This window comes from Urocampus carinirostris, chromosome 6 (assembly GCF_059441175.1).
Source record: "Urocampus carinirostris isolate Australia breed hairy pipefish chromosome 6, RoL_Ucar_1.0, whole genome shotgun sequence".
Taxonomy (NCBI): domain Eukaryota; kingdom Metazoa; phylum Chordata; class Actinopteri; order Syngnathiformes; family Syngnathidae; genus Urocampus; species Urocampus carinirostris.
In genome coordinates, this window is record NC_142354.1 from 10678725 (window position 1) to 10689493 (window position 10769).

The window sequence follows — 10769 nt, forward strand, 5'->3', positions numbered from 1 at the left end:
TGTGGTTTATTACACATGAACAAACAAATAGGTTTCATCTTTTTGATGACAATCATAGTCCTCCAAAAACTTCTATTCTTCATATATCAAGTTCTCCTAAAACACCCCTTGACTATACAATATTAGATCCATCGCAGGTTGGCCTGGCCAACACAGTATTCTGATAAATACAGTTTGTGGAATAAACTTAAATTACATTTCTACCCCGGGAATGGCCAATTTGAACTTTCAGTGAGAAGATTTTTGAATATGTCAGTTGAATATGTTTCATATAATATTCCGACCACACTTGTTTGGAGTTCAGTTCTCAGAGGAGTGACTAACATCCTGCTCAGCCAGTCGGGCCGGCTCCATAAAGAATAGCCATCTTTCTACTCATACTACTTGTTTTTGATTCAAGGCAGATAAAATCATTCTTGCTTCATCTCAATTGGAGGCGGTTGCGGTTCTTTAGATGGCCCTTGTGTGTGTTGTGCGAAAATGCACGGACCACTGCCTGTTATTTTATGTGCATCCCTTCAATTACCTAATTTATGCCAAAAAGATACCCCAAAAATATTTTTATATTTTGCACATGGGTTGCATTTAAAAGGGACTGAGTGTAATATTTAACCACCAAATGTTGCTGAATTGTTTAATTCAACTGTAAAAGAGTGCTAAAAACACAAGGAAGAATGCAAAGTATGGAGGCTCAAAGTGACTTATTTTTTTGCTGGGACTTTTTTGAACAAAACGGGATGAAGGAAAAATAATAAATGAAGGAAAAAAAAAAGGAAAGAAAAACTCGAGCTTAACAAACCAACAAGGACTGGTGGGTCTGTCACAAACGGGACTCAAATGCGTAACATTTCCCACAAATCTTTATTAAGGGATCGGGGATCGATACAGGGAACAATCAGGCAGGATACGGGCATCCGAGACAGGAGGACGGAGCTTGGATCGGGGATCGATACAGGAAACAATCAGGAAAAGGGTAGCCGGGACAGGAGAACGGAGCTTGGATCGGGGATCGATACAGGAAACAGAATCAGGATACAGGCAGCCGGAACAGACAAACGGAGCTTGGATCAATACAGGAAACGGAATCAGGATACAGGCAGCCGGGACAGGAGAACGTCGCTTGGATCGTGGATCGATACAGAAACGGAATCGGGCAGGATATGGGTGAACAAAACTAAAAAAAATGTTTTACTCGTTTGTGTTAAAAAATAAATAAATCATGGTTTCGTCCATTTGTGACCAAGACAGGGTTTCATTATACTCTAGATTTTAACGGTTAATAGCAACTGGACTCAGTTTACTTTTGCACTTTACTGCACTTCTGGGAATTTTGACGCTGCAAAGCACTTTGAGATTTGTAGACTAATGATACACACAAACGTCAGCTTTTTTGCTAAAAAGGCCTCACATATTGGTTGATTTGTCCGGGGCATTTCCATTTTATTTTCTGTCCCTAAAGGGAAAACACAACAGTTGTATCCATCAATGTATAGTGTAAGTTAATGCTTTTGGCAAGCCACGTACAAACACAACTTTTAAACATCAATGGAGCATACTTTTGGCGCGAGGAGTAAACAAGCACAGCACTTTGCTGATTTCCTTGAGTGACATGAATGAAATTATCTACCATTTAAAGAGAGTGGTACAGTACGAGGAATAAAATGGACTGAACCATTTCTAGGCAGTGGAGTATTTCTGACGCTGCAATGTTTAAATTTTGGTTTTCTTTTCCTTTTTAAAAAAAAAAGCGTTTTAAGCATATTAAAACATATACTGTTCTTTATTAAGGAAAAGAGAGTTTTAAAGTGGGCAGCATGGCGGCGCAGCGATTAGCACGAGTGCGGCACAGTTCTGACAAACCTGTGCGGAATTTGCATGTTCTCCCCGTGCTTGCATGGGTTTCCTCCGAGCACTCCTGTTTCCTCCCACATTCCAAAAACATGCATGTAGGTTAATTGGCTGGTCCAAATTGTCCCTAGGTATGAATGAGCGAGCAAATTGTCTGTCCCTGTGTGCCCTGCGATTGGCTGGCAACCAGTTCAGGGTGTCCCCTGCCCACTGCCCGAAGATAGCTGGGATGGGCTCCAGCACCCCCGCGACCCTACTGAGGATGAGTGGTGCAGATAATGGATGGATGGATGAATGAGTTTTAAAATGCTATAATATTTGAGGGTGCTTCTGTTGAATTTGGCAGAGTTTGAGCTCCTGTAAAAAATAGCGTAGCAGTTTATTTTACAATTATTTTCGTACAAAATCTCATAATTCTACGGGGAAAACGTATAATTTGACCGATATGCATGGACTGTATATTGGTTCACCGCGAAAAAGCGGTATCTAGGGTTGGTGTTTGGCCGTATTGTTTTTTCACTTGGCGCTGTTTGTCCCTTGGCGGCTTCCGTTTACAAGCCCAATGACGTGTGCGGCTCCGCTTTCCGCCATATTGTCTCTGAGACAGCAGAAATATCGCTCCTGAACGGACGTACCGGCGACGGCCCAAAATTGGACAATTTAGACTGTTTACTCACTTTCTAAGGAAGTGTTTTGTTCGTCTCTTTGATAACGGGGGTAAATATACACAGAATAAACGCTTAAGATTTGAATGCGCCATTTGCTGCTTAAAATAACGAGCGCTGCCGTTTGCTAAGGCTACTGTGCTAACGTCTTGGGTCCGCCCAACGCGGATAAGTTAGCTGCAGCTCTGCTAGCTACAAATACGGAAACCGTAACCCGGGACAAAATATACGTTTCATCATGCACGCTTGACATAATTTACCAATATTATGCGTATCAACCGAAGAGTAGATGGCCGGTCATCAAACTGAAACATAATTAAAACTGGGTTTTATTCAGTGTATAATTGCCACTGTAAATGTGCACATATTTAATATACATCATTAATATAGTGTTTTCACATGTATTTTTATGCTTTTGCACTTAATTGACGAGATGCCCTCTAATTTTGTTATACTTGTATCATGACAACACAACTATTACATTGCACCATGTATTACTGCAGTATTCTTAAGTACGGTGGGATTCTGCTGTTTTCCTTGAGCTATGATTGCTTAAACAGTTATCAGTCCGCTTGTGACTTAAAACTATTACATTTTTTTACATTTATTACATTTTAACTGCTGATTTTTTTTTGCTATGCATATCTGTATTTATTATCTTGACAAAACGTCTTGTTGAGATTTGCAAGTTGCGAGTTTTAAACAATTCCTGTCATGAACTCTAGATTACTCATATTCCCCATAAATCTGACCCATTTATCTTGTGTAAATTCTATCAAATAGCAGTAAAACAGTTTTCCATTAAATTGCCCAAATTCTTTGAACATGAATATAAAAGTGATTACATTGTTAATGGCAAAACGTCTTTCTATATTATATTTAATTTAAGGGACAGTGTGTATTATATAGCGCCTCATATTGCTAGAAAAAAAAACTAATTTCATTAAGAGAGGCGGCATAATTCCCTGCCATTTTGCAGCTACGAGCACCCATAAACCACAAAAAGTTAAATCTTGCGTTTTGGTCCCGTTCTTTTAAGTTGCTTTACATCATACAGCAACTTTAGTGGTCAAATAATACATGCAAAAGAAACTGTTGTTTTAATCTCAAGACTGTCACATTTCCATTTACAGACTATATCCTCTTATTTATGGAATGACTCATATTTTATTTTTTGCATTTTTATCTGTTTTAAAGCTACGACCACGTGCCCCTGGGGTCCCTTCCCTTGTCCTCGCATAACCCCCCTCCCCTCCCGCACCCTTACCCCCTTTGCATCGATCCACCTACAGTGCCTACCTTCCCTCCTTTCCCCCTCTCCCTTCCTGATCCCATCACTCTCGAAAAAGCCCCCCACCCTCTCTGCAAAGCTGTCGGACATGTCAGGACCCGTGCCAAGCCGGGCCAGGGTGTACAATGAGGTCAACACTCACCGGCCCAGGGAGTACTGGGACTATGAATCTCATGTAGTGGAATGGGGGTAAAGTTCTGGCGTCTTGTCTGACATTCTTGGTGACGCTGATTCCAAATTGGCTAAAATAAATGATGCCTTTGCAGTAACCAAGATGACTTTCAACTGGTGCGAAAGCTGGGTCGTGGCAAATACAGCGAAGTGTTTGAGGCCATCAACATCACCAACAACGAGAAGATTGTAGTTAAAATCCTTAAGGTAAATTAGGAAACAAAATGATGATTCTTCATTGGCTGTATCTATTTTGGCTTTATACAAATTTATAAACGATTGTCTTGTCAGCCTGTGAAGAAAAAGAAAATAAAGCGTGAGATCAAGATTTTGGAGAATCTACGGGAAGGCCCAAATATCATTTCACTTATAGATATTGTGAAAGACCCTGTGGTAAGTGTTATTCGGTGCAATAATATAATGGTATGGGTGCATTACTACTAACAAGTTAACCACAATAACTCAAAAGGCTGCGATTGGTCGCTTGATCACCTGGGATGTAGTTTTCACTCAACAGAAATTTTCAGAATGGCCTATCTCTTAAATAGATGTTATATATGGACTGCAGTCTGACAAATATTGATATGCTAAAAAAATACTAAGTTTTGTCACTTCCGGTGTTGCGCAATTGCTCAGTTGCTCAGATCTAGGCCAATCATAACTCGCTTGAGAAGACAGGTGAGCTGTGATTGGTCGTAGTCTCAGAGCCAAGCACACTCTTAAAACATTTTTGTGGATCATTTTTACACAAAATAATGAAACATTTGGGTTGTTCTAGAAAAAATATAGAATTAACCATTTGTTTTGTATAAAATAAATCAATTTGGGGGATTGTTAAACCAAAATACTCCTGCGGAAACTAACTAAAACATTTCATTATACATTTGGTGGTTATGTGTGCAAAAGAATACATGAAGTTGAGTTAAATCAACCCAAGTATTGGGTTGGTCTAATTTTTTAACCAACTTATTTTTATGCATGCCAGAGAAGAATAGAACGATTCCTGACTCATTCCACAAATGCAATTTTTTTTTCAGTCTCGGACACCTGCTTTGGTATTTGAACATGTTAACAATACTGACTTCAAGGTAAGGAATTTTCCATATATTTAACTTATTCTTATTTTGTAAAGCCTTCCTTTTTGATGACTTATTTCCGTCATTTACTTTTGCTTTTTTGGGTTTGAGATACCTCCATGGGTGTAGATGAAAGAAGGAATATTTGCTCAGTGCTAGATTGTCGTATATCCACTATTCTTTTTTATTTTCGACCCTAATGGCTTCCCTCCAATTCCTAGCAATTGTACCAAACGTTGACTGATTACGACATTCGGTTCTACATGTACGAGATCCTCAAGGTGAGTGAAATTTGAATGGTCTGCTTGACAAAAATCTATGGGCTCTCTTAATTAGTTTTGCAAATTGATGCGTGGCTCGTTTCTATAGGCTCTGGACTACTGTCACAGTATGGGAATAATGCATAGAGATGTCAAGCCACATAACGTGATGATTGATCATGAACACCGCAAGGTAAGCCATTTTTTGTACTAGTTAAAAGTGGAAATGAGTTGGTCTACTAAAAATAAAGCCACGCGTGTACTATATAGTAACCCTTAGAGGTGTAAAATACTTTATTCATTTATATACAAAAAATGGATTTGAGTAATAAGCAAAAACAAATTAATTTAAAAAAAAAAAAACCTATGTTTAGAAATTTTAATAATACACAACTTCAGGCGCCCTTTGAAAAAGCCGACATGTTTGATTGCTGGCTTACTACTACAGAAGCTCAAACTACGACTTTTGGAAGGTAGCTTGTCTTGGTGGTGATTTAAGAACATAACTGCCACTTATCGTACATGCCTGAGTTCCGTCATTCAGGCGTCTGTCACTTTTTGCCAATGTTTCCTTCTCTAGCCAGTCACGTTAGCCACTTGGTTGCAGGTTTTGGCTCTTGTTAGCCGCTATTGTTATTGTTGGGTGTTCTGTGTACCTAAAGTTGCCTCTTGCAAACTTTTACTTGATTTTATCTGCTAAATTTAGCCACTTACACCAGCTATGACCAACTCAACTATTGGCTCTTTTTGTGTTCAGCTTAATCGGTCTCGTTGCTCGCAGGCATTAACGCCAGCTTTCATGTCCTGTCACTGACTCAAATGTATCCTTCCTTATTCTAGAAAACATGGAAGTGGGCTCTCAAATTTTGCTAAGTGATATATTTCAAGCTTTCTACACGATTTTAAGATACGACCTCTACTGGTGAATTGTTAGACACTGTTATTTTGAGATCACAGTTTCAAAACCACTGTGTATCTCAAACATGATCTAGACATCAGTCCGTCAAATATTTATAAATACGTTTTTCCTTCCTTCATTGTAATAACAACTTAATCCTTGAATAGACTTTTGTGGACGACAGTGGAACCTCGGTTCTCGACCATAATCCTTTCCAGAACCCTGTTCGAAAACCGATTTGGTCGATCACCGAAAATCGTTTTTGCCATTAAAAGTAATGTAAAATCATTTTAATCCGTTCCAAATCCTTGAAGGCTTACCATGAACGTAAACATGAAGCTAACCAAGGCTAATCGTACGTTCGCGTTAGCGTAATCTTCCGTACGAAAGATTACGCTAACATGAACGGGTAAAAATAAAAAAATCAGGTCGTTTACACGTTATTTAGCACCGGGGTCTCCACAACAAGTGGTGAGCAGTTAATTGATAAAGAAAAGATTTATGAATAGGATTTCTTACCTTTGTGGTGGTCTGCAGAAGCCCCATGCTCTGTTCCCTCGAAAGAAGGGAAACTCTTCTTCATATTTTGCTATTATTTCTTTCTTAAATGCAATAGTTGTACGCACTACTCTTCTTTTTTCACCTGTAGCAACTTTTCTGCTTGCACCGACCTTCTTCCGAGGCATAACTAGGGGTTAAAACATTCCGTTCACCGATATTAAAAATGAAAGAAAAAAAGAAGTGCGCGGTCACGTGACAACAGTTCTTTACGAGGGGTGGGGGGCAATCTACACCCGTACGCCGCTCAGCATCGCCCCTAGCGTACCGGCGTTCGAACTCCAATTTTTTTTAACAATAAGCGAAGCAAGAATTTCTTGAAATTTTTGGTCGAGAACCGATTTGTTCGAACTGAGAGGCGTTCGAAAACCGAGGTTCCACTGTAATATAATTTCTGTAGGGCTCCAACCAAACTTTACGACGCTGCCTTTTAAAAACAGACTTGTCACTTACATTGATCTTTGTGTCTGTACAAATGCTGAGTCAAAAACTGTTTCGACATGTTTCGTCTGTAGTTACGTCTAATTGACTGGGGCCTGGCAGAATTTTACCACCCAGGACAGGAGTACAACGTCAGGGTGGCCTCGCGCTACTTTAAAGGACCGGAACTCTTAGTGGATTATCAGGTAAACTGACATTTATCTGCTTGCTCAAATACATTATTGCATACCGTATTTTCACGACCGTAAGGCACACATGGTCTCAGATTTTCATCAAATGGTGCGGTATGCCCTATTGGGCTGTGCGCCCAGTGTTTGATGTCTTCCCTCCATTAAACGCTTTCAGTGTTTTCGGCCGCCATGGTGTGTTGATTGTTACCCTACGCAGAAGAACATAGAAACCGAACATCCGCGAGAGAATCGAAGATAAATGAATCGTAGGTTCGCAACTGATGGAAACTTAAAATGAGCAGTGGATCATCGAGCAAAACACTACAGTAAAAGAAGGCTTTTTAGACCCAATGTGCATATCGCTATGGTGCTCTTCTTGTTTAGAATTTTGTTTTGGGTGTTTTATTTTGTAATTAATACTTAAATAAACCACAACCAAACGCCGTTTTGCGCCTGTGTTTTTTTTTTAGTGTGCTCATGTGTTGTTGTAAGGTCTTTGCAATGTAGGGCATCTGCGCCCTATTATGTGGTGCACCCTGTGTATGTTTTGAATACAGAAATAAAACCAGCTACAGAGACTGCACCTTTTTTCACTGTGCGCCCTGCCCTATGGTTGCGAAAATATGGTAGTTTTCAAAAAGGGGAATATAAAAAATGTAGAAGAAATTTAAGAGTAAGTAATTTGATTATTTTGTAATCATTGAGCCTGATTGGCACCTTTGTGTTTCAGATGTATGACTATAGTCTGGATATGTGGAGCTTGGGCTGTATGTTGGCCAGCATGATCTTCAGGAAAGAGCCTTTCTTTCATGGTCACGACAACTATGACCAGGTAATGGCCACCTAAGAACAACCTTAATTTTTTTGGTTGTTTGTAGCATCAGCGGCATCTTAGAGGCCTTTTTGTTTTTCTTTTAGCTGGTCAGAATAGCTAAAGTTTTGGGAACTGAAGATCTATATGACTATGTGGACAAGTACAATATTGAGCTGGAACCTCGCTTTAACGATATTCTTGGAAGGTAAAGTGCCTAAGTCTGACACAGCTATATTTTAATATTTACCTTACAATGTCTTGTAATTTTTTCCGTGTTTTGTCCTTTAGGCATTCTCGTAAGCGGTGGGAACGCTTCGTCCACAGTGAAAACCAGCATCTGGTTAGCCCTGAAGCTCTGGATTTCCTGGATAAGCTGTTGCGTTACGATCACCAGGCCCGGCTGACTGCGCGCGAGGCCATGGATCACCCTTACTTTTGTAAGCAGGAGTTAAAAAAATTAAAATAGCACTTATGTTTTTTTGTAGAAGTTAAAGCTCTTTTCGGCTTTTGTTTAATGTGACTCACGACTTTTAAAATATTGTTTTTCTAAACTCGGGGAAACCTGTTCGTTAAAAACTAAAATAAAGCGGCAAAAGACAATTAAAGATGCTTGTATCTACATCAGTGATGTTTGTTACTTTGCAGTTTCAAGCGTTTTCCAAGTTGGATAAACTGTACTGGAAATGAATGACATTCTTGTTTTGGTTTGTTACAAACGTACACTCATTAAACACTACCAGTATTTAATCCTTGGTGCAGTAAAAATGTATTAATTATTTTATAATCCAACCATACCCACATATTCTCAATTGTTTAAAAAAAACCTCAAACTTCTTTTGTACTTTTAGTTCCCATTGTGAAGGACCAGTCTCGTGGCGCTGGAGTGGGCAACCTAACCAGTGGGAACCCGGCGGTCAGCAACACGGCCAACCTCATCAGTGGTGAGAAAGAAATCAGGCCAAATTCACGCTGGAAAATAATATAGTTTTGTCACTCCAGGATAAATACGTAATAATAAAGACTAATAAGATAAAAATGTCAGGATAATTGGCCAACATATTTACAAGGTAGTGTTTGTACATCGTATTACTAGTGCAATAAATAATTTGTGCATCACAATAGTATAATGAAACATATCACTGTATTAAAAGTATTCTGGGATACATTTTAAATTAGATTTTAGTTGCAACTTTTTTTATTGAAAAATCCCTCCAAGCCCTAAAGTGCTGGTTGATGCTAGTTATTGTCATTTATTAAGATGGGTCTGATCAGCATAATTTACGTTATTTGTGGGCTATTGGATCATGCAGAAAAATACAGCGATGCAGTGGGAGAAAATGATTTTGTAATATCGCACAGGTATTTCCGCCTTGCCAGCTTCTACCGCTTTGGGTCCACTCACTGGCTCGCCTGTCTTGTCAGCCACCACCAATGTTATGAGCTCCCCGGTGCCTGCTGCTGCCGGAGCCCCCCAGTGACCACCCCTTTATCAAGCATAGGTGGGGACAGGTGCTACTCGACCTAGAGATCAACTCTGCGTGGCCAAGCCTAATCAAAACCTTTTGAGTTATAGTTTCGCTCTTTACAGTTTAATTTACTAATGTGGCATGCAAAATCATGTCAGGTGTGGGTCATGATTTTGCCCGGGTTCTGCCTTACAAAGGAAACCAAGAGATTCTCAGTCAGGACCAAAAGGCGAACATCTCAAATCAACTCGTCTGGATTCCAGCCATTCGAGATCATCAAGCTGTACCGGCCAAAGCACGGAGACTAAACACTCATCAGTGACAGGCCATGCACAGACTCTAGAAGAGTTCATTTGTTTTGTATGAAATGCTGCTTTCTCCTTCCTTGAAATATTTTGAGAGGGAACCAAAGTTTGACCTTGGAGGCGATAGTGGAACAAACCTGATTTGATTCCAACTGGTAATGCGGGTGTTTTTGTTTTCCCTTCTTCATGGACATTATGTTTGCATTCATTGTGGAGAGCTTTGTTTAAAAAAAGTACAGTGGCCAAAACAAATTTGCCTGTAGAAGGATGAGTGGATTCAAAAAAGAATGCTTTCAAGCCCCGACTACTGCACAGACTATCCAAAGTCATGAGTTACTTGATGTGAGAAAAAAATGCTGCTGCTGCAAAGGGATTACAAACAGACCAGCTTTACACACAGGAAGCGTTTTGATGCATGGTAGGGGGTGTGGCCTGAATGTTTTGCGGCCAAATGGTTCAAGGTAAATCGATTGCAAGCGTCATTCTCGGCGTTGAAATAAAAATGCCGACAAGCACTTGAAGGACAGCAAATCCGCTTGTTCTCGTGCCACACTAAAGTGAGACTTTTGCACCATGCTGTACATCTTTTGTAAACCTACAAAGGCAAATAAATCCAAGTGTATACATTGAGTCTCCCACTACTGTATATATTTTTATGTCCTTCTGTAGGAGACTAGTATTTGCAAATATTGGTGTAAATAAATTATTTATCAGGTACCTTGTTGCTTTGTTCGTGGTAAATGTGCACAAAGTTGCTTTTTCTATTAAGTACCACACATTACTGCCCTACCAAAATTCTAACCAAA

General features: G+C 39.6%; 1 protein-coding gene across 1 annotated transcript; it reads left to right on the forward strand.

Annotated features, from left to right (window-relative positions):
- The first annotated feature begins 2415 nt into the window (after positions 1-2415).
- LOC148363788 (casein kinase II subunit alpha) lies at positions 2416-10680 on the forward strand. Its single transcript, XM_088337832.1, has 13 exons — positions 2416-2565; positions 3711-3993; positions 4071-4182; positions 4267-4368; positions 5013-5063; positions 5273-5332; positions 5421-5504; positions 7283-7393; positions 8109-8210; positions 8297-8397; positions 8481-8629; positions 9041-9133; positions 9552-10680. Exons 2-13 carry the CDS (start codon positions 3893-3895, stop codon positions 9668-9670), a joined length of 1185 nt encoding a protein of 394 aa, XP_088193958.1. The 5' UTR covers positions 2416-2565; positions 3711-3892; the 3' UTR covers positions 9671-10680.
- Positions 10681-10769: the final 89 nt, after the last annotated feature.

Coding starts and splice junctions, on each gene's coding strand:
- LOC148363788 (XM_088337832.1), top strand. CDS start 3,893: ATGTCAGGACCCGTGCCAAGCCGGGCCAGGGTGTACAATGAGGTCAAC. Junction 5,333..5,420: donor ACATGTACGAGATCCTCAAG/GTGAGTGAAATT, acceptor TCGTTTCTATAG/GCTCTGGACTACTGTCACAG. Junction 9,134..9,551: donor CACGGCCAACCTCATCAGTG/GTGAGAAAGAAA, acceptor AATATCGCACAG/GTATTTCCGCCTTGCCAGCT.